The following is a 24,849-nucleotide window of genomic DNA, read 5'->3' as shown; positions in this document are numbered from 1 at the left end:
ACCGTCAATTTTGGGATTTTGAAGTTATGTGATGCTGCTAGCCAAAGGAAAGGAGTGCATCAGACAGCAGGGATTCCAAAGAGAGAGGGAATGTGGACGAGTAACTTGCTCCAGCTCTCTCACACACTAGTACGAACAGACTATATTGCTGGTCAGGGTCATTCCTCTACGCTACAGTCTATGTGCCGTGAGATCACAACCCCACACCATGGCAACTTCCTGCAGGATCCGGCTAAGATGGCGGTGGTGGCCTTCCCTCCAGTGTGTGGCCCTGGCCGTCTTACCTGCGTTGTGCTTTGCTAGGTATTTGTCTTTGTACTGTTTCTTCTTCTTGCCAAACCAGGTACAGCTGGCCTGCTGCTCTTGCTTGGTTTTCTCCATGGCTATACAAGCCACACGCCTACAAAAAAAACAAAACAAAGATTCATTAATTAGATTATGTGAGTGATTATGCTAGAAGTACAACAGTGGGCGAAAAATAATTTATATTCTTGTAGTTATATTTATTTATAAGGTATATAACATGTATGTACAGGCATGTATAGTCAGGATTACGTGACGATATCAGGCATTACTTTGCAACCTGTCAGAAAACCACTAGCTCTGAACATGGGGGCTGAATTGCAGTAGTAGTAAACAAGATGTTTCAAACATAAAATGCCTAGCAACCTGACATGTAACCAATCATTGAAATATTGATTGTTGCCATCCTGACAAACCAGTGCAATATAATTTTACTGAGTGTACAGACTTTGTATGAAAACCCTTCATAACCGGTATCATCTCTGAGATAAGTCAACCTTGAACAAGATTGCTGGTGGTTGCAGTCTTCACCAGAGCTCATATTAAATTAGCCCGAGAACTGCATTCCTGACTCGGCCCCAGCTGGTGCCTGAACTCTCTCTCCTCTGGTTCCCCCGGGTCCTGCAGTGCATTGTAGGATGAACCCCGGCGTATTTCCCTCACCACTCCTGCAGCTCAGGGGATGGGATGAGGCCCGCCGTGCCGTTCTTGGTGTTCTCCAGCTTGCCCTGCCACCAGTTGTGGTCGTCCTTGCTGATGATCTGGATGATGTCGCCCACCCTGAAGCGAATGCCCGCCTCTTTGCAGGGGATGAGGTCGTCCTTGGCCGGGTCGTACTCAAACTGCGCCCGGACGTAGATCTAAGTGGAGGAAATGCGCAAGGTTCACGGGTGGCCCTGGGTGGACGGGGCTCAAAGTGCTGGTGGATTAGAGTTTGAGAGGGACAGAGAGTGAGTGAGCGTTTGAGAGAGAGCTGGAGAGAGACTGACAGTGAGAGAGAGTTTGAGAGAGAGAGCAGAGCCAATTTGCAGCTGAAGATGCGTGGTGATTCCGGGTGAACTTGAAATGGGCATGTTGTTGCTGCAGGTTGGCAAAGGGTCCAGCCAATCAGACTGCAGCATTAGTAAACGGGAATCAGCAGAACCCCAATGGAATTGCATCACCTTGTGAGACACCTGTTTTTACACAGGCTCCTGCTGACACACTGTACACATCCTTTTTCAACCTTTTCTAGTGAAGCCAATGCAGAGTCCAGACAGTACAATTAAATTGTTTTTTTGTGACCTAAGAGTATGGCACAGGCATTCTTCTAACAGTGGGGAGGGGGGCTATTTAGACATATACATTAAAAAAATCCATGAACTTTCAATACAGCAGGTAAAGCAATATCGGGCAGGGAAACTGACCGATGTGCAATGTTTTCGAACAACAACACCGAGCTACATCTACTGCATTGTTCTGCAAATCTTACCTTGTGTGACATTTTATCCTTGATTGCAGGTCTGGAGATCTAGGATTTGAAAGTATCACACACATCATGCAGTGAAAGAGTAGCCTGCTGTTAACATGAGTGCGGTTGGGGTAGGGTGAGGGGTGGGCGGCGGGGCGGGTTGAGCAAAATGGAGGCTGCAGGGAGGCTAACTCTACAGCCATGTCTGAGGGAATGTTATGACAAAGAAAAACACAAGCTTGGCACAGGGGTCAAGCACGTCGTGTAAGCCGTTACTTGTGTCCCGAGTGGTGCGTTGCTTCGTCTTTTTTCCGAATGTTTTCTTTTACCCCCGAATAGAGTTAAACCTCAAACTCAAGCTTTTTCTCTCTGCCGTGACAAAATGGCAAGCTCCCACGTATGCAGATTAAATTTGGTCCAAGTCGCCCTCTACTGGCTACTTTTTATTTTAACAAGCTGCACTGTACTACACTGGCTACACAGAAACACAGTTATTTCTTCATATACCACTATATTTAAATATCAGCTTGTCCGGGTAAAATGTTTGATTAATCCTCAGATTATGCTATGAAATTCAAATGATATAAACTGTCAGATTTATTCAGTTGTACTGTTGCTTTACCGGATACATTTGACAGTGAGGAAAATGGCAGAGACAAGACTGCTGTGAAATGAAATGTTTTTCCTGATTAGGAAAATACAAATTTTTCAGACAGATTCACAAATAATTGGCTTTAATGCTGAACATTCTCTCCTGTTATCAGCAGTGAAACTGCCATTGACAACTGTTAAATCCGTAAACCTCTGATTAATGCATTTCATTCAGAAAAATCAATGACTCATGATTAATTAGGAAATACTCCAACTCCACTGTTAAGCAATGCCTGTGCCAGGCAAGTTCTGGGACTCTCACCATGAAATTACAAGAAAGATTCAGCTAAAATGCTTCCAGGTAGAGAACAGCCATCACTGTGAATAAACTCACTTTTTACGATGCTGGTTGGTAGTTCAGAGGAAGGAAGAGAGGAGTGTACAGTGTGTGAACAGGGGTCCCACCCAGACCTCTATTATGGCAGGGGCAGGGGAGCAAGGGAGTAGTGGAGAGCAGGGATGGGGGGTGGGAGTGTTGTCTATAGCTAGGCAGGGGAAGCACCTGGGGACAGGCTGACAATCTGAGAAATGCAAGAACCCTTTTTTTACACAATGTACCCCTCTCAATACGGAAAGGAATTCAACATGCCCACGATTTTGACCAGCAGCCAAATTAAGAAGGGTACAATGTTGACAAATTATGATCACAGGAACATGCAAGAATTATGTTTCGAGTTCCAACTATAAATCACCATTTTAAACAGTCCACCCTCTGTATACACCCAGTTTTCCGAATCTGGCAAATTAAGAGTGTAATTCAAACGAACGGATGGGGAAAATCGAAAAAGGCACTGTCAAGCGATATCTCACTGACAGACAGCTATACCTCCAGCCACCCAGGCTCAACTCCGCCATTAGCATCGCAGAGGTCAGGGCTTAGGAAAAGGCTCTTTAAGAGCTCAAAGCCCCTGATCTCAGGCCTACAGGGAGCTGGTTTATCATCCGTATGGATATTTGTAACTCAATCTTGTTGGGTCCCCCTGTGACTGCAGTCCCCAGTTTGTCAGTGTGGATCCTCATATTAAACTCATGCTGTAGACTCAGACATCAGCCTCTCCCCAGATTACATAAACAACCATTGTTAGCAAATAATGGAGAAAACAAACAGGCGTGTGTGTTTATCAAGGTCGGCGTTAATAAGCTGCGTCTATTCATGGGAGTGAGATGCTGGAACGCACTCAAATGCACACACATGTACACACAAACGCGTGCACACACACACACACACACAAACACACACACATGCGCAAATATAGCGTATGTATACACAGATACACTCACTGAGTACTTTATCAGGAACACCTGTACATTTACCATTAATTTACCATTTACACCTACTTATTCATGCGATTATCAAATCAACCAATCATGTGGTAGCAACTAAATGCATAACAAAATGCAGACATGATCAAGAGGTTCTGCTGTTTTTTGTCAGAATGGGGAAAAATGTGATAAGTGACTTTGACCGAGGAATGATTAATGAGTATCTCAGGAACTGATCTCTTGGGATTTTAACGCACAACAGCCTCAAGAGTTTACTCAGAATGGTGTGAAAAACAAAAAAAATCGAGTGAGTGGCAGTTCTGCGGGCAAAAACGCCTTGTTAAAGAGGTCAGAGGAGAAGGGCCAGACTGGTCAAAGCTGACAGGAAGGTGACAGTAACGCAAATAACCACACATTACAACAGTGGTATGTAGAAGAGCATCTCTGAACACACAAGCCGTCAAACCTCTCAGGTCACAGAAGACCAATAAGTCTAAAAAATAAATCTAATAAATATCGAAAGTGCTCACTAAGTGTATTATTCATGCACAGGTATACACACATATTGTACATTCAAACACACAAACACTCACACAGGTGTGTTTCATGGGGTAGAGGGGTGGCACTATAAGGTACAACTGGCCCCATTGGTAAGGGGTTAGAGCTCTATTCACCTGTCGTCCTTTTGGCTGGATAGTAGCCGGCAGGTCCTGCAAGGCAAAGGCCGGTGGTGACAGAAAGATTGACCGTTAAGTGGGAGAGAAGAATGGTCAACGCAAACAGATTAGATAAGTAGAGATTCCACACAAACTTTTCTCACTTGCAAACAGCTGTAACACACTAAAAACCAGGCTTTCAGACAGTGGAGGGGGGGGGGGGGAAGAAAAGACCCCAAAATGCTTCAGGCAGGCTGTGTTTAGATGAAACACCACTGCTGCCGGAGCTCGGCCTCCTTGCAGCGAAGCAAGCTCGAAGCAAAAGAGCAGGCAAGCATCTTCAGCACCACACTGCGTCAACACCGCGTTTGCAGGCCTGGCCTCCTCACGAGCCAACCCTAGAACTCTCATGCTCAACCAATTAGGATTACGTAGGGTAAGCCTCTGCTACAGCCATGCCACGTACAGCACTTCGCTTCAGGTCCTGGGCCGAGGTAACTACGCGGGATTCGCTCTGATCCGCCAGATGATACTGGATGGTTCTCCGACGGGCGTGTTTTCCGGGGGCTTAGCCTAGCATGGCTGCTCACAGGGAACGTGTGTGAGGGTAAACGTGTTTTCTGACAGGAGTCGATGTGAGCGAGAAGCTGAACAGGGGCATTAGAGGGAAGATCAGAAAGAAGAATCCCACCAGTCCACAGAAAAAAGAGAACACACCAGAAAAGCTCTACAGCTGTATCCTGTTGTAATCTCATAAGCTAACGGTGCATGTGGGCACGTCTGTGTGTAGGCTTGTGTGTGTGTGTGTGTGTGTGTGTGTGTGTTTGTGTGTGTGCTGTGTCTGGGTATTGAAGGGGGCTATAGAATGCGTGGGTCAAAGCAGCAGAGAGCACACCAATTTGAGAACTGAGATAGCGGAAGCTAGACTCTGTTCAAAGCTCCCGTTCTCCTCTCTCCGCGATTACCCAACGGTAGGGGGCTTAATCATGCGTCACCTTGTAAACCATCTTCAATTCTGAACCATCTCGTTTTCAGCCGAAATTGTTGATACAAACAACTGCACGTTGCCGTCAGTAAGGTGAAAGCTCCAACGTAAAACACGAGTAAACTAAACCCAAAAGGGAGACTGATTGACACCTGGAATAAATATACGTACATAACTAAGATATAAGTGGAAGTAATTAGCGGTCACCGTGGGCAACATAAATGAGGAATAATAACTGTCCTAAACAGGGGAAGAATACTGTACGTGTCTCAACTGTCTTGGGGGTGAGGGGTTCTTGGTACAAGGGAATCATGGGAGTTCTTACCAAGATAGAACTGTTAATGCTGGAGTGGCCGTTAGCGGGTGACTGTCTGGAGGTGGGAGGGGACTCTTTCTGAAATAGGACACAGAGTTCAGCCAATCACAGCCACCGAGCTCTTCGCACTGAAACACAGGAGACGTGAGAGAGAGAGAAACGCCGACAGCGGCCTACCCAGGGGACCAAGCGGGGCAACAACAGTTCACAATTTAATACCAGGGGAAGGGGAGAGTGGAGGAGACGAGGCAGGAAAACTAGTCTCTATCAACAGTCCATACTTATACCATACAGCTAGAACAAATCAGGTATACAGACATTACTGGGGAAAAAAACATTAAAAACAGCTGCATTGGTTAAGTGTACTGCAATTTCCTTTCTCACCACTGGGTGGGATCTGGTCATGCTAATTGTTGATATTTTTCACACCTTTTTGGGCTTGCTGATAGGATGCTTTTTGTGCTAATATTTAGACTTTTGGGGCTCTCAGTACAATCAGTCAAAAAGTCAATTTCTCTAAACAAACAATAAATCACAGTCAAAACCATTTGCAACCTCAAACAATGGACCAAAACAGCAATACACAGTTCCTTTTGTGGGAAATTACGAAAACAGAAACCAAACCTCAGATCTGTCAGATCTGCTTTCACCCTGGGTTTAATGGCACAAAACCATAGAATGATTAAGAAAGAGAGAGTGACTGTTATTTGGGGCCGTTATACACATAGGACTACCTAGGTGCACAGACTCCAGGAGCAGTAAGCTCATTTAGGCTGGAAAGGGGGGGGAAGAGTGCGAGCCTATGAGTGAGATTGTGACTGGCAGGTTTCGCGTGAGGGAATAGCAGGCCTCCTAACGGAACCACTGACTGGGGGTCGTCCTAGAACGAGTTCGGACCCGTTCTCTGACCGTTTCCGGTATCTTGGTTGTGAAATTGGTGTGCAGCGTCTGACCCCGTCTGAAACCCCGTCCGCGGGGGGGTAGGAGGAAGCGTTACGACAGCCACCGGCAGGCAGTTAGTCACAGGGCTATGAAGGGGGAGGGGGGGATGCCCACCACAACAAGGGACACAAAACACAACACCACAGAAAAAGAAGGAGGACCTAAAAGAAGGGTGGGAGGGAGGGGGAGATGGAGGGGATGGGCAATGGGCAGGGTCAGACCCGTTACCTCGCAGGACGAAGACTGTGTGCGGTAGCTGGGGACAATTTTGAAGGTGATACTGCCCCTCATCTCCCTCTGTGGAAACACAAAGCCATTTAAAAACATACAATGTATTTTTCCTGTATTTATGAGATCTAACATATAATGAAGCCATATGGGAAATCTACATTGAGAAACTGTAGCCAAAAAGCAAGAAATAGGCTTCTCTATCTTTATTTCGCCTGAACACATGAATTGTTGTGGATGCTGCTGTACTGTGCTAGCACGCTAAAGTGCTAGCAATCTGGTCTGTAAACTAACATTAGTTCCCTTGCTAGCAAGCAAGCAGCCATCAAGCTACCCAGTAATATTCGCGGTAGGTAGTTAGTGCTTTATGGAGATACAGTTTTAAATTCATTTATACAGGTATGTGTCAAGTACAATGCAACAGTCTGCCATGATTATGTGGATAGCAAAAGACAGCCAATTTGAAAATACATTACATTCAATAAGGTTGCATTATGGCTTTCAGCAGATGCTCTCGAGAAGAGCCAAAATGTATTTTTTGTCCATACATTTATATATCTGGATCATCACATATGTAATTTAAGCTTATGTTGGGTTCAGACACTAGTACCATAGTTAAGGGTACCTGGGAATCAAGACTGCAACCGCCAGTTTAAAACTCCATTTGTTCACTGCAGTGTAGACATGGGTCGAACACATTGTTTCGGATTCAAATACATTTCCACACTTCACTGAGCTTGTCTGGGGGTACTGGAACCTTTGAAATACCCTCAAAAACTGCAAACCCTTCTGGGTCCTCTTGGTTGGCTAAATTCCACCAGGCATGATCAATTGAGCACAGAAAAGTATTTCAATTCAGAACAATTACGCATTTGACCCAGGTTGGCTCCAGTGTGCAAGAGACTACCCGCACTGGGCCACCTCACCAGCATCTTTTGCAGCTGCTCCACCGTTTGGTTAGCCACACTGATCCCGTTGATTTCCCGGATTTCATCTCCGACGTGCAGCGTTCCTGGAGAGAGGGAGAGAACAAGGCCTTGTAAATATAAGCTTAAAACAATCAGACAGAGGGATTCAGTTTCATTGAAACCGTTAGGGGGAGGATCATTTCGACATCGCTTTCAAAATTGGGAACAATACTAGTTATAGTTCCATACTACCAAAAAGTTTGACTATGTTCTGACTGGAACAGTAAGCTGCCATCCTGACAGTGGCCGTGTTGTCGAGAGTGGAGAGTGAGGTGTGTGTGTGTGTGTGTGTGTGTGTGTGTGTGTGTGTGTGTGGGGGGGGGGGGGGGGTGGCGGCGGGTGAGTGATTTTTAGTGTTTGGAGTGGTGGTGGGGTGGGGGTAGGGTGCCAGGTACCTTGTCTGTGGATCATGCCCCCGTGCATAATTCGGGCCACGATGCAGTGATTTAGGTCATTCATCTTCAGAGTGATACCCTGGGTGAGAGCAGAGAAACAGTGTGAAGGTACTTTCATAGTGTACATGAAGGACCAGGGCATCCTGAAGGGTGCCTAATCAATCGCAAAACAGAAGCACTACATAAGGTCAACCAATCACAAAACAGAAGCTCTTCACGAAGATCGACAAATGGCAAAACAGCAGCTCTGAATAAAGTTCAAGCACTGTATATGCACATGAGGGTGTGTATGTGTATGTGTACGAATATGTCTCAGAAGGCCTATGTTACCATGGGCTCGTCCGTATTCTTCTGAAACTGGACCAGCCGCACCCGGGTTACGTTCTCCAGGTCCATCTCTCCGTTGGCGCTCTCAGGCGAGTCTCCATTCAGGTAGGGCGAGGTGGGCGGTGGCGTGACCCTCAGAGCCTCGTCGCTGTACACCTCGTGGGCCACCACATCATGAGTCTGCAGTAAGGCCTGGGGACCCACGAAAGCAGCCAACCTTTAAGCCCAGTCTCCACCAAACAGTCAAGATGAGACAAGACTAGAGAAATCTCAGAACGTCTGTGTTTAACTCTCAAAACATCTCTCAAAACTAAGCAGTCCACACCAAAGCGCCAAGTAAACAATTAAATGACTGTTTCCATGACGACCTGAGTTAACTGTAATGTTAAATCACCAATTGCTATAAAACTCCGGGCTTAAAACTTGACATGCTCAGTTTTAGAAATGCCAGCTGCTGAGAGCCGACGTTCTAAAACTGGACAGTTCACACCGATAAAACTTTCTTCTAAAGATGTTCCGTCTTGTCGCGTCTTGGCTGTTTGGTGGAGACTGGCCTTTACATAGCGTTCAGGTGTTGACGGCAAAAATATGTTGTACCGTGCGTCATGACCGCAGCTGTAAAAGCTACAGAACAAGGCGGTAACTGTCATGTAAACGTTGCTACGGTGATTTGGAGGGTGTTTGGTACTATACAAGTATGAATGGGGAAGGGCAAGACTCGTTGTCTCATTAACTTAACGTTTCCTGCGCTGGTAAATACACAGGTAAATAGAGGTTGTGATGTGTGGTATTAAACGCTGGTGGAGGCAGAGCTTTCTGTTGCTGACTGAAATAGATTGCTTATCGGGTTTGCCAGCGACTGTATACCGCTACCATGGAAAGGCAGCATTATTCTTCCCTTCCCACTCAGTTGTTTTGGAGTAAAATAATGTTCTATTCTTTAATGAGCTTGTCTGATATATTGGAACCTATGAAATACTCTCAAAAAGTGCAAAGGCTCACGGCTAACGTATCGGACCTTGATGCAGGCATGAGAGTTCGATGCTGTTGCACACAGAGGACCCGTCCTGCCAAGGCCGAGTATGGCCGGCGCATGAGGGAGGGGTATAACTGGCCCACCGCTCCGAGGGTGGGGGGAGGGACTCGACAGTATACAAAAAGCACCTTGAACACCTTGGAATCATGATCTGGGGCTCGAGATGATGTGGCTTGCAGAAGGTTGGCAACCAAATTGGGGAGAAAATGAGAAAAATCTGAAACAACTTTAAGGAGGAAAAAAATGAAAAAAGAAAAAACCCACAAAAAACCTCTTGGTTGGTTCAACTGCACCAGGCAAGATCAATCAAGCACAGAAAAGTATTTGAATCCTAAACTTAAAATGTGTATTTGACCCAGGTCTGCTACATACACGCATACACACACGCATTCAGACATCATTCACTCGCTCACAAACATCCAGTCATTGATCGTACGCACACGTCTCAGCGACACTTTATTCGGGGTGCGGGCAGGCACCGAGGGGAGCGATGGGGAAAAGCCAAGCGACAGCACATCAGCGCATGGAAGCCAAAACAAAGCGGGAGTACAGAAAGAAACCTTGGCGTGACCTCCCAGAGCGGCGGGATTCCTCCCACGCGCTGGCACGGAGGAAGGCTTGCAAGCAGACGCCTCACCATCGCCAGTCCAAACCGGGCCTCCATCACAGGCAGGGAGCCGCGTTTCATTCAGAAAGCGGATTTGTCTGAGGCAGCAGATGGGAAATTCCACATCCCCGCAGACTAGCTCAGCGCACCTGCCCCGCGCTTTTTTGCTAATGAGCGCGTTTGCAACCGAGTCTCCTCGGTGGAAACGCAGACAGAGCGGCTTGGAACGGGCGTTCTGCGGCACCTGGCGATGAACAGGAGGCTTTATGCAGCGTTCACGCGGGTCACGGCCGACCGCGGAACAGCACTTTGGGGGCGGTACGTGAAAAAAAAGGGAAGAACGGCAGGATAAAATAAAATATAAGTTGCCATGGTGATGTCGCTCAGTAATTGTCCTATAATACAGGCAGTATACAGCCTGGATGGGAAAATGCTATCCCATTTTGTCGGCTGTAGCCCTTAATCTACGTTGGAAGAAAAATGCAAAAGCATTTTTAGTTTTCCGTGCCCATTTCATGTTATTTTGTTGTGTTGCATTCGGTTTGGAATTCTGTTTAACATAAATGTAAAATGTTAATTAAATGTAAACTTCAACAGCAAGGGCTGTTTACTGTAGCCATATTTGGAATCCTAATCATAGTTTACAGTTGCTTTTGTCCACTATAATGGCATTTGGTTTACTGTGATCCATGTGACCACAGCACAAGACAATGCCAGGGGTTCAGACAGCAAAGTAGCATCGTTTGCAACCCTCCTCACAAAATTTGAAAACACTGCATAGGACAATTTCAACGGAAAGCAGCATTCGCTGAAACAGAGATGGAGTGCGCACGTACAACCAGAACTGGGTTTCAATTAAGCCCATTCAAAATCAATTCACAGATCAAAAAAGAATAATGCCCTTATGTTCTAAAGCGTGTAATATTCTGTAATGATATTTCAGTGAATGGAATTACATTTTGATTCATTGTCTGAATCGTCAATAGAATCAACCCGAACCCTGCTTGTAACAAGAAATAAATGAATAATGAAAAGAACTCACATCATTTCCAACTGCATTTAACTCCACTTAGACCACTCTGTGAGGAGCATAGTTCATCTACAAAATGTTCTCGATCCACACTCTATTTCGGGCCACTTTCTCAATTTCCCTCTGTCAACTTCACCAGACAATAAATAGTCCTCCATCTATATATTGAATCAGTTCTGTCCACTCTTTCATATTTCACTGCCAGCACCTTTTACACTGGGTGTCTTGATCAGTACAGGCCTACTTGGGATGACTGATGTACGTAGGTAAGTTAGAATCAATCAACTGACTGAAAGCTGTCTCCTAACATCCAAACACATTATTTTATGCTATTTTATACTGCTTCAGTCTCACATTTTTATTCTTTTACAGTAGACCCTCATTCATATATTACTGAACTCAGCTGTTTCTTAATCTTCATATCATTCCATATATTTGCAGATTGTAATTTGCAGACGTGGGCGCTTGGAAAGTTTTTAAGCATGATATATGAAAGGTACTGAATACATAAATCAGCTATTATTATTATTATTATTATTATTAGTATTATTATTATTATCATTCGCATCATTTCCCTGCCCCCATTTAGACAAACATGCATACAGAGACTTGCTGCTGCAGTTTCCATGAGAAATATATAATTACTGAAAATTCATTAGGCTAAATTTTCTCTTTGTCTGCTCACCATGAAATGAGGTTGCGTGAGGATCCGCCTGAGCTCTTTCGCGTCAGTGTTCTCAGGGTAGCAGGAAATCTCTTCCAGTACCTGCAGGAAACAGGAAGGGGAATGAGGTTAGGCTTCCCACCCCGACGGCAGCCCCTCGACGCATGCTAACGTGCTAACATACTATCATCAGTAGCGCAGGCAGTCAACACACAGCTCATGCTACCGGGCAGCCCTCAGCTATGGCAACAGAGACCACTTTTCCTTCCTTCGTCGAATGATAATTATCCCCCTCCCATATTGCCCCGCAACCACTCAACCCTCTGTTCCTTCAAACAAACCCCTCACGATGGCTTCTACCAGGCCGGTGTGATTTAGCGCAGTGCTGGATCACACACATGTACCTGAACACCGATGGGGGGTGGGGGGAAACCAAAGCTTACGTCAGTTCCACTTCTCACAAACTTCTCACAGATCAGTCCAGAAGCCTGTAAGAGCTTCCCTTTATTTGTACACTTGAAGCATGGATGTCTTCACAATATTTCTGAGAGAGCCAACCCACACCAATATGAGACAACAGACGATATGATTAAAGACAAATAATATACAGTAACAGCTGGTGACAGCAGTTAGGTCTTCTTTGACACCTGTTACAATAGCAAAATACTTTCAAAAAGAAAGAGAGAGAGAGAGACAATGACAAGTTATAAGTGTTGAAAATGTCTTCGGCTTACATATTCCAGATGTTTCAAAGCCGTGCTTGCTCCATCTTCGGTGGAATTCTTCACAAGAAGACACAGGAGAGTTACACACTGTACGCTAGACTCTACAAGAGGGTCATACTCATTCAGTTACAATTCCCCAAGGGGCAGGGCTTTCACCACCACCATCAGCCAATCAAAGAGGATCAGTGAAGGGTTATTCTTATGCCCCACCCACTTCCAGCTGGCTCAAGGTATTAAAAAGAACTCAGGAGAAGATCATTTTGAAGCATTTCAGTACTGCTAGTGATTGTCAGTAAAGCTGAGAGATGCAAAGAAGGCTATTCTAAGAGATGGTCTTTTGACTGCTGACTGGATTGGACAGGTCTGTCAATGTGTGATGGTCACTGATGCACCAGTTATGGGTCGGAAAACAACACCACAAAGGTATGGCTCTTCAATGAAATGGTACCTCGCTGTTCCAAATGTAATTGAGCAAGCAGGCATAATATGCCAGTGCAGGGGTAAAATTCCATTGGGTCAAAGACTGATGATTGACAGGAATATGAGCCTATGGATCACGCCACACCTGAATGGCACCACCCTGGCTGCAGAGATCCATAACGGGGAGGAGGATGACGACTGCCTGAGTGTGCATTCGCTGCAGACCTGGGTGAGATCATTGGGCCTCATGCAAGAACATTTTTGTACTCGCATCCTAAATTTTCATACGAAGGGCTTGTATGAGTGTGCCACGCCGGGTTCAACAAACACTCCGAACTTCAGAATACTGTCCATCAAAAGTCGATTTAAGAACAAATCTGTTTGTACGAGTGATTCTTGCATGAGGCCCAATATTTCTAAATGTGTAAACTCAAAGAATTTTCCCAAAGAATTTTCTACCAAAATGTTACAAACAAAAACATACAGTATGAAAGAAGGTTTTTGTCCTAAATATTGATGAAATACAGAGGGGCTTCAGAAACTATCCAGACCCCTTCACCTTTTGCATACTTTATTGTGCAAAAATTTGGCAATTTTAACTATTTTAAATTAAATCTACAACATAACACGTGCAAAAAGTGAAGGGATCTTTCTGGAGCCACTGTATATTTATTTTATAACTGCTGGCAAACTTCAGGAAATTTACTGGGATCTACAGGTCAAAGCATGTCAATTAATTCATTTTACACAGGTCTGGCATCCATACATCACATGCGAGGTTAGAATAATAAAAGAAAAACAGATCTGTCAGATGTGTTTAAAATATTTTAACCCTTTAGACACCAGTAAAATTCCTGCATGTTACTGAAATTACTAATTACTGATTAAATTACTAATAAATAATACTAATTATTTCATATGATTGTTGACTTTGATAACCTTTCCTTGAAATTTCGGCATGGTTTTTTATCTCAATAAAAGGCATTTAAAAGTAGAAAAATGGATAGTTAATATTCTTGCTTTTTTTAGATTGTTTCAGTGTACATTGCCAATCATTCCAATTGTTTTATGTTTATTGTTTTAGATATTTACAGAATTTTCTGATGACCAGCTTTATAATGACTAGGCCAAGGGCATTGCTGAATTATGGAAAAACTACTTGTACAGCAATCTGCAGTCTGTCCATGACCACATTTGTTTTATATAATTTCTACATTTACACATTTACAATATGTATCTCATTTTACATGGCACCAATGCTTATGCACACATACAGTACAAAACCTAGAGGCATAATGTCATACAACAAGCTGCTTTGTAGTTACTTGAGCACTTGAGCACAAAAGTGCTGAAGCACCTACGAAACGTAAAGCTCACAGAGCATCAGAAACTTCTGCAAACACCTAATCATTCATTCATCATCAAGTAAAAACTATTTGGGTCAATCGAAAACATGTACATATGACCCAGGTCTGGAACCCTATGTATGAACCCCTGTGTGTGTAAGTGCGTGTGTATGCGCAGGTATGCATGTGTTTGTGTGTGTTGAAGTTAATACAACACATCTAGACTTTTTTTTTTGTGGTTTAGTGACTTACACTCATCGAGCACTTTATTATTTATTAGACTTTTTTTTTTTTTTTTACTTCTACTGCTGTAGCCTATCCACTTAAGAGTTACAATGCGTTGTGTGTTCAGAGATGCTCTTTTGCATACCACTGTTGTAATGTATGGTTATTTGCATTACTGTCACCTTCTTTTCAGCTTTGACCAGTCTGGCCATTAATGTCTCTGACATTAATGTGGAATGTGGAAGAGCATCTCTGAACACGCAACATGTCAAACCTTGAAGAGGATGGGCTAGTGCAGCAGACAACCAATAAGCCTAAAAATAAGCTGAATAAATACCCAATAAAGTGGTCACTGAGTGTATGTTGGTTTTTGTACTTCTGAAAGAGAATATTTTAATAATTTAGCATGATGTACTTTGATAAGAGTTTGCATGAATACTGGGTGGGAAAGGTTTAGCAGGGTTTGTTAGTCTTGTTGGTTAGTAGAGACATGGGTAGGAATGAGATGGTAAGATATTAGGCAAAGAAGAGGGACAGGCTAAAGGGATTACTATGGTTAAAACCATCTCACAACATTTCATACAACAGCCCGTTTGCTCGAGGCCATTCCCCACTCTCCAGGCGTCTCCTGATTCTAGATATGCTGAAAAGGGGAAAACCGTGAACCATACATTTTTCATTTCTCAGTTTAAAATGGCAGACATTGAGTATTTAATCTCAATGCTCTACATAAGGGAAATGAAAGTTTTGCGTCTACACAGATACTTATTTCCATATGCAGTTTCGCATACCGAGGCCTACATGCTGATTGTACAAACACTGGGGGGCCTGCAGGCCTTAGACTCTTCTCAAGAACTCCTCATATAGCAATTTCCTTTGCTTCGCCTCTCCATTCCATTTGTTTAACATTTTATTCGCCATAAGGAAAAACACTTTCTATCTTGACATTTACCAGTTTCTTTTAGGGGCTTCTCCTGTTCCATAAAATAGGCAACAGATATTCATAAATGTAGACTGTGAAACCATTAAATAACATTAAGAAAAACATCCGGTGATGAAAAACCAAATAAAAATGTAATTGTTTTCTGGAATTTGCTAAATCATGTATGGATGCTAGGAAATGGATGCTAGGAAAAACAGTTCCAACATTCGACTGTAGCTTTTAACGTGTTGATGATAAACAGAGATACACTTATTCTAGTACCGGGGCAGATGGGGTAAACGTGCTAGGGGAAAGATCTGTGATGGGCTAAAGATGAAAGCATTAAATCTCACTAATACTCAAAGTCAGGATTAAAAATGTGCTCAAAGGAAACTTAACCACAATGCTACGGGATCCCGTCTGTAATGTACATCGAGCCAAACACAGAAGCGCTGCTCTGTGTGAACTTGCATACTCATCCTAAAATGCAGAGACTATGCCACCTGTTTCGATCAGAGCTCAACGTTCAGCATGAGAAAACTTCAAATACTCCAACCTAACGAAAGCCTGCCTTTGAACTTTGCCTAAAAAGCAAATGTATTCGGGTGCGATTATTTTTCACCAATGAGAATTTTCTGCTGCACAAAGTGATGTCTTGAACTGTCACACACTGAAACACTCACGCAGTTTCCAGTTATGTAGTTGGTCAGTACCAGATTCCCCATTACAAGCACCGTTCTACCGTGAGAGTTTGCGGTTATTCGAGGGGAGAGGGGGGTGGGGGGGGGGGTGCCTGCGGAATGGGAGGTCAGTTGCCAAGGCTGCTGGTTGCATTGTTGCACAGAAACATTCCGGTTTCAGGACAGAGAAGAAAGTAGCATGCAAGGGTCATTCCGGGTTGACATGATCGGAGCATGATCAACATTGTCAGTAGAGCAACATGGAAGACACTGAGGACATCACAATAGACAGAACAAATGAGTGCACAAGGAAAAGGTAATCAGCTTTTAAACCGTTTCCTGCTACAATTCATCATTTGTAATTTTTTTAATGAAAATAAATTGTGAGCAATCTGCTCAGTTTACAAAAGTCCACAATGAATAATCCAATCATGACATGTTACTGTGAATGCTTGTTTGTATTGTTGGAGGAAAAGGTTATAAAAGTTGTCATTTTACCCTCACACAGTTCTCATGGTACCCTGACTCAATTGGAGAAAAGCAAAGACTATTGGTGATCAGAGCGGGAGAAGGCTGTTCAAATCAATGCAACGTTTCATGGCATTTTAGAATACACTAAGGGCCTTCTTGTGGGTTTATAATAAATTCATTCAGATTGAGGAGCAATCGTTGGGGTTTGACCAAAAAAGCCATATAATGATTTTAGATTTCACTTGCTCCAGTTTAGCAGAAATTTCAACTGAAAATCAATTCAGAGCTCTGGAAATAGTTTTATTAATAAATATAGAAATTTGCTTGAATACGATAATTGCATAAGAAGTTATCTTGGGACTTGTTTATTTACTTTTCAACAATTTGATAGTTTCTCAGATTGGCTTATCACAGAAAAATCTAATTAAGGTATTTTGTGAGACTTTGAGTTAAAAAAGAAGCCTTTAAGTGCTCAAATTTAGAGAAAGAAACATGTCAGCTTAAGACACTGTGTACAGTATGAGTCGGGTGACCAGGTGCCAACTATAGAACTGTGTGGTAGTACATGTTATGGTCAGTACTGAGCCCATCTGGGTGAGGGTCAGTACTGAGCCCATCTGGGTAAGGGTCAGTACTGAGCCTATCTGGGTGAGGGTCAGTACTTAACCCATCTGGGTGAGGGTCAGTACTGAGCCCATCTGGGTGAGGGTCAGTACTTAACCCATCTGGGTGAGGGTCAGTACTGAGCCCATCTGGGTGAGGGTCAGTACTGAGCCCATCTGGGTGAGGGTCAGTACTGAGCCCATCTGGGTAAGGGTCAGTACTTAACCCATCTGGGTGAGGGTCAGTACTGAGCACATCTGGATGAGGGTCAGTACTAGGCACATTTGGTTGATGGTCAGTACTGAGCACATCTGGGTGAGGGTCAGTACTTAGCCCATTTGGGTGATGGTCAGTACTGAGACCATCTGGGTGAGGGTCAGTACTGAGCACATCTGGGTGAGGGTCAGTACAGAGCCCATCTGGGTGAGGGTCAGTACAGAGCCCATCTGGGTGAGGGTCAGTACTGAGCCCATCTGGGTGAGGGTCAGTACTGAGCACATCTGGGTGAGGGTCCCCATTGGAAGGAGGGTTCCTGGGGGGTATCAGACAGGTGGCACTCACTCACCTCTTTGGCTCTTTGGACGGCGTCACTTGGTGGGTTCCTGATCTGAGGGGAGGACTTTGTGTTGATCTTGTCATATAACTGCAAGGCAATCAGGGACACAAAGGATGCTTAGATCTTAAAGTGGCGATTCAACTGCACCCATTTGGTTTGTGAGAATTTATTATAATTGATTAAAGTAAAACAATTTAAAAAATAAACTTCAAAAGGGAACTTCTTAAAACAAGCTGAGAATTAAAGCTCAGCGTATTGATTTAATTGTCTATATTAGACTAATATTGAGTATATCAATTTCTCCAGACAAATTTGTGTATTTAGTGTATTTCGCTAAATAATTCTGTAATGAAGTGTATTGAATCATATCAAAATAATCTGATCAAATTAGAAATTTCATGAGGCATTGAATCCTTTCCTAAAGAATCTTAATAAAATCAAATAGTTGTGAGGTTAGAGTTTTATAGCCCTAATGGTTGGTATCGCTCTCTTATAATTATGCAGAGATGTACATTATTTGGAGGTTTGGAGGTTCAAACCAAGGCCATGACACTTTCACATGTCACCAGATTTATACTTTCATCATATTCAGATCAACAAAAGTATTGAAGTACAGCAACATGCAAACTCATGATCTACACTAATTTGAGGTCAAGATGTCTCATGTTCTGCGAACATGCTCATGCAGCGAAGACGGGTGAACAACAAGGATACATTTCAGGATTTTGTGCCCATTTCTGGTCTTAATTATTTAATTGACTCAGTCATATCTTATCTGACTTGACTGACTGCAAGTGTGTCCTAAAGATTTTACTGTGCTCAAGTACAGGTTTGAAACAGGGTAATTTATAGAGCTGTCGGCAATTGGTTGAAATAAAAACCAGTACGCAGACCAGCCCTCGAGGACTGGAGTTGTGCACACCTGAGGTAAGGTGAGCTTCTCTTCCCCTTTAATGCATAATGCTTGAGATGAAAGGCATTACAGAAACATAATCCATCAAACCCCCTATTGACATCCTACTGCCAAAAAGGAAGCAGGTTTGCAGATTACACTTCATCAAGGAAATGCTCAGCTGGACCTCAAGTGAAGACAATATTGTTGGAAGATAAATTAACCAATATGGCAGTTATATCATATACGTATGACACAAATATAACCTTAGGACCTGGAAACTAAGATTCGTAAGTGTCGGACTTACAAGAGTACTGACTATTTTCTTGCATTGCAGCAATGTGCAAATACAAGACATGTGTGTCAAGATAAAGACCCATCTCAGATCAATGGCTTCTGTCCACAGGGATTCAACTGTACTTTAATTCAAGCAAATGGATACAGGGAATCTGCTCAGGCCAGACTAGATAGTCTGCAAATCTGGTCCTGAAAAGGCACATTGGAATTCTGGTTGTTAAAACGTGCTTCATTTTAACTCAAATCAAAAGCTTTAATAACTTAACGCAGCCAATTGCACAGTTAACCCAACTCGCCTGGTTACTTCGGTCTGAACCAGTTGTTGATTCAAAGGTGAAAATAAAAATGAGGAGACCCTGCGACTCTCCAGGATCAGGGGAGTGGACCCCAATTAAAAAATATAAAATAATCCATAAAACACACTGCTTCTTTAATAATTTTTAGGAGGCCTATCTTCAGATTAAGTTTCAAGGGTTAGCGCAGGGTCAAAGGTTTTATGGAAGAAAAAAAAGAGAGACTTTACAATCTCTCCGATGGCAGCGGGATGGGAAAGAAAATGAAAATCTGCAGTGCTTACGAAGACGACGGCTAAACAAAAGAGACACCCGCTGAGCCGAGAGGACATTTGTTTGGTGTTGTCCCCGCACTCCACACACAAACCCACCGATATTACCACAGTGCGGGGGAGGCTACAGGCTCTCCGGTTGGAAATAAACACACCGTTTCTGCACACAGTAGTGTGTTAACGAGTGGGGGGGGAGGGGGGGGATTTCCTCTCAGCTACCCCGGGCATAGTTAGGAGAGTGTCGTCATCTATTCTGGATGACAAAGAGCCGGCTCTCTCCAATTACAGCAGTGTCTTCGTGATAAGCACCGCTGTCAACTCTCGTAGCGGCTCTGGACGTGGAGACCCGGGAGCCATCTGCGGTAGGGCTTGCAGAGATAATCCTTCTACTGCCTTCGTAATTTATAACCAGAAAAAACAATGAGGAAAAAAATAATGCGTTTCTATAGCTGATACAAGATTTGTTTTTAAAAACACCCTAGGTAACACCATAAATATACAAGAATCCCCAAAGCCTTGATGCTCACGCAGAGAATTTCTTGACTTTTATCACAAGAAACAGTCAACCAATGTATTTGCCATAGTAGCAATGGACAGTGGCTCTTATCACTTAAATTCAACTCTTCAGTAATTCTCATTCGGTAAATTCAACACCATTCCGGTAATTAAAAAAAGGTGTGGGAGACTCACCAGCCTGGTCCCAGAACTAGTGAGCCAATGGACACACTCCGCAAGCACTAACATGTAACGCACTGGTGCTCAGTCTGGGCGACACTACCTACAGGAGCTTGAGAGTGATGGGGGGTCCTGGGTGTGAGATAGTCTGTGTGATGTCCTGCGTCTACGTCGTGTGGCCAAGAAAGCAGTGCTAGCAGGGTCGCCGTGGTGAAAGGACTGGGCACACACAAAAGCTGACTTTGTTCCCCCTCCCCCTCTTCTGTGCCTCAGCTTGCCTCTGAATGAGGACACATCTGCGTTCACGGTCTCCAAAGGATGACCTTCCACAAAAAAACACTGGCAGGAGACTGTAGGGGGCCCCATTCTCAGCTGCCTTTTAGCTCCTGTCAATCAAGCGAACTCCCCGCCTCCACTTCCTCCTCTCTTCCCTTTTTCGGTCTCTGGTCCTCGCCACTGCACTGCCTTCCTCTATTTCCCCCTCTTCCTGCTCCCAGGGCAGCTCCTGCCCCTAGAGACCAGCCAGCCAAAGCCACAAGGCCACAGCTGCAGCTCTTCTCACACACCCACACGCACATATACTTCAAAACACACACACACACACACACACACACACACACACACACACACACATATATATATATATATGGAAACACACACACAGGCTCACACACATGGAAACATATACACATACAGTGTCATTTTAAGACTATTCAGTTTGAGGTCAAAAGATGTACATGAGATGATAGTTCCGAATTTCAGCTTTTCTTTCCTGTTATTTATTATCTAGATTTGTTAAACAACAACAAGTTCAAGAACATATCACCTTTTGTATCAGACCACCCAATATTTAGGTGAGCAAAAGTATTGGAACATGTGACTGACAGGTGTTTCTTCTTGCCCAGATCTGTCCTGTTAGATTGATTGCTTGAACAATGAATAGCACTGAATGTCTACTCTTGGTTTTAGCCTTGGAATTTGCCTGTGAAAACTGCATTTGTGTTAGAGAAGTTAAACCAACATGAAGACCAGAGAGCTGTCTTTGGGAGAAAAGCAAGCCATTTTGAAGCTTAGAAAAGAGGGTAAATCGATCAGAGCCATTGCACAAGCATTGGGGATAGCTTGTGCAACAACAAACCGCTGGTGTACTGAGCAACAGACATTGAACAGGTCAACAAAGGAAAACTACAGCAGTTGATGATAGACATTGTGAAGAAAAACCCCAAAAGTGACATCACAGTGACATCTCCACAGGGCAGCGTTGAAGGTATTTCAATCAACTGCTCAAAGAAGACTTAGAGAGGAGCAATATAGAGGCTACATCACAGGATGCCAACTGCTCATCAGTAGTAAGAATCGGAAGGCGAGATTACAATTTGCAAAGTACAGAAATGAGCCAAAAAAGTTCTGGAACAAAGTTTTATGGACTGATGAGACCAAGATTAACCTCCCAAAGTGATGGAAAGGCCAAAGTGAGGGGGAAAGAGGGATCTGCTCATGATCCAAAACATACCAGCTCTTCTGCGAAGCACGGTGGAGGAAGTGGCTTGGGCTTGCATGGCTGCTTCTGGAGTGGGCTCACAAATTTTATTGATGATGTAACTAATGATGGTAGCAGCAGGATGAATTCAGAAGCCTACAAAAACTTTCTGTCTGCCAACTTACGGAGAAATGCGTCCAAACTAACTGGGAGGAACTTCATCTTGGAGCAAGACAATGACCCAAAACATACTGACAACACAACAAAGCACTACGGAGAAAAAATGGAAGGTTTTAGCCAAGTCAATCACTAGACCATAACCCAATTGAGCATGCATTTGACCTCTAAGGAGAAGATTGAAGGGAAAAAACACTGGAAACAAACAGCAACTGAAAGAGCCTGCCGTAAAAGTCTGGAAAAGCATCACAAAAGGAGAATGCAACAGTTTGGTGATGTCAATGGGTCGCAGGCTTGATGCAGATACTGCAAGCAAGGGATATGCTACCAAATATTATGTGTTATTTACTTTTATTTACTTAAAAACTCTGGGTTCCAATACTTTTTCTCACCTAAAAATTGGGTGGTCTGATACCAAAAGTGCTATGTTCTAAGTAGTTTAACACATCTAGGTGTACATACCAGGAAATAAAACCTGCAATTCTGAACTCTTTTCTCATGTTCATGTTTTTATCTCAACCCCAAATGTATTCAGTGTATTGTAAAAAAGAATTAGCCTTGCCGTTCCAATACTTTTGGACCACAGACACAGAGAAACAGACAAACACACAGATACACAGGCTCACACACCTGCATACATCCACAGTATTAAACAGACACACAGAATAAACAAACACACAATTACATACTAACACAGGGACACAGAGAGAAACACACACATGCAAAAAAGATACACGTGGCAATGAAAATAAACCCCCTAAAATAGCAATGTAGGCCATGTCGGACAGCCTGCTCGAAGGCTCGATTACAGCATAAGGCACAGTACACTCAGCACAGAGCCTTCAAAATACATCCAAATACTCAATTAAGAGCTCTTATAGTCATTTAAACCTTTACCTGGTCAAAGGCTTCCCAGCAGAGCCTGATAAGAACTTATCACAAGGCAGGGCAGTCCCAGTGTTCAATATGACTATGCATACAAGTCTGGACAGTGCACAAGGCATGCTGGGAATTGGAGTTGGGTAACATATTTGGCAGATTCTGGGAATTAAAGTCTGCAGGATGTACTGTGAGATAGGCACACTGCCATTACCACAGGAAGTGGCACTGGCCACAGAAAGAACACCTCTCGTCATACACCCCCATATGAAATGGAATATATGCAACATATTGGAATAAAATGCATACGTCAAGATATGCTAACATTTTGGGCAAATACACAAATGACAATTGCATTCAGACATTGCATATACTGTATGTATGTACAGTGCGTTCTGTAAGTATTTGGACAGTGACACAATTTCTTAACCCTCCTATTATGTTTGGGGTCAATTTGTTCCCATTCATTGTTTGACATCTCTTAAAAATCAGTTAGCCCTTTTTTATATTGATACTGTATGATTTTTTTAATGTTCTAATTTAGTGGGATTAAATAGTAAAATAGCAATAAACATAATGCTATGTGAAGTCCTGTACCAAATATGCATACAAATGTGTTGTGTGTATATTTTGACCCTCTGTAACTGTATTAAAAAAAAGTATGAAAATATACAACCATTTAAAATTTTTTCCTCAGATTTCTTTGTGGATGATTCTGGTGACACTTACCAATACAGGGTGCAAACTTTCACTTACTGTACCTTAGGCTCTAAAATAAGATGTTTCTCACAGATTTTTCATATTCATGGATAAAAGGCTAGTCATTTGGGAGACATTTTGGAGCACTACTTTTTAAAATAAAATCTGAACATAATGGGAGGGTTAAATGAAGCAATGATAAAGTGCAGATGGTCCCCCCTTTTTTTTTTATAATCACTTTGACCCTAATCTCCCAAGCTTGTGCTCAATTTTCAAAACCTTAGACACAACACTCAAAATGGTAAGCACTTGTAACACAGCCCGTTCGCCTGTTCAAAACTTGTATTGTGCATTCACATGTTTGAAGAAATATTGCACTTCCAAACTCATTGGTTAAAATTCCTAATTTTGCATGAAATACTATAGGAACATTTGTTTAGATCGCCCACACAAAAGATACCTATAGACTTACTGTTTAGTTGTTTTTACAATACTTTACTATAGCATGAAAAAATACTTGATACATGTTTGAATATGGTCTGTCTGTGGTTCTAAATAAAGGGAATAGTGAAAACAGTAGAAGACAGTGGAATCATTGAAAAAAAATAAAAACAATAATAACATACTGTGGGTTTGTTTCAGTTTTTAGAAAATTGCAAACAAGCATTTTTTTAAATACTTTTTTGTTTTGCTTTTACAAAGAAATCAGGCTAAACCACCAAAAAATAAAACAGTCCAATTTGAAAGTCACTAACACTAATCACAGATTTTCAATAGAAAATAGTGCATCAACGGTAATGCCACTGGCTGTTAGTGTTTTTTAGATCATTGTCCTATGATTGACACAAAAAAACTAATAGTGCCGGTGTTTTTCCTTTGAGACATGTTCACAGTGGTTTGGTAGTTTTGATCCACTTTGTGAATTAACAGACAAGTTGCATGTTGGTGCAGAGAGTTGTATGAAGCGTTTTGAAAAAGTGAATTTTTAGCAAAAAAAAACAAAAAAAACTGTAATCATCACAACAAAATTATAGGTAGTGGGGAAAAATCCTGAACTGTAGTGAAAGACAGGACGACCCCCCCGCCTCTAAGACGAGAAATAAGGCCACCTCTCTGAAGGAGTACTTGTCGTCTGCCTTTCCATTGACCACCTCCACTTCCTCTTCTTCCTCCTCCTCCTCCTCCTCCTCCTCCTCCTCTCACTGCTTGATCTCTATTCTAACATGGATCATCTGACTGCTCCATGAGGTCACTATGTAGTTGCAGGTGGATACACATCCTTACTCCTGCTCTTAAGACTTTGTAAAATCAATCATCAGTCATTTGACCACCAGCTCAAATGTGCGTGTCAAAAAAGATTGAAAACCCCTGTGACAAAAGATGGTGATGCAATATTACATTCAATGATAATGTGGT

At 43.0% G+C, this 24,849-nt stretch overlaps 1 protein-coding gene across 15 annotated transcripts in view; it reads right to left on the bottom strand.

The window, feature by feature from the left end:
- LOC133124929 (peripheral plasma membrane protein CASK) overlaps positions 1-24,849 on the bottom strand; it is a 166,170-nt gene that overhangs the window by 12,918 nt on the left and 128,403 nt on the right. For 5 of the 15 annotated variants that reach the window (XM_061236515.1, XM_061236513.1, XM_061236516.1 and 2 more), the window contains 10 exons: positions 17,779-17,856; positions 11,843-11,923; positions 8,488-8,676; positions 8,158-8,236; positions 7,721-7,806; positions 6,795-6,863; positions 5,634-5,702; positions 4,342-4,377; positions 967-1,163; positions 285-400 (listed from right to left, as the gene is read on the bottom strand). In XM_061236515.1, coding sequence (XP_061092499.1) covers positions 285-400; positions 967-1,163; positions 4,342-4,377; positions 5,634-5,702; positions 6,795-6,863; positions 7,721-7,806; positions 8,158-8,236; positions 8,488-8,676; positions 11,843-11,923; positions 17,779-17,856 — 1,000 coding nt within the window. Of the gene's footprint in view, positions 1-284; positions 401-966; positions 1,164-1,774; positions 1,814-4,341; positions 4,378-5,633; positions 5,703-6,794; positions 6,864-7,720; positions 7,807-8,157; positions 8,237-8,487; positions 8,677-11,842; positions 11,924-12,555; positions 12,604-17,778; positions 17,857-24,849 lie in introns of all 15 variants that reach the window. The other 10 variants (XM_061236509.1, XM_061236508.1, XM_061236506.1 and 7 more) reach the window with 4 other exon arrangements.

Source organism: Conger conger, chromosome 3, assembly GCF_963514075.1.
Source record: "Conger conger chromosome 3, fConCon1.1, whole genome shotgun sequence".
NCBI classification, from domain to species: Eukaryota; Metazoa; Chordata; class Actinopteri; order Anguilliformes; family Congridae; genus Conger; species Conger conger.
This window is presented reverse-complemented; position numbering and strand designations above follow the sequence as displayed.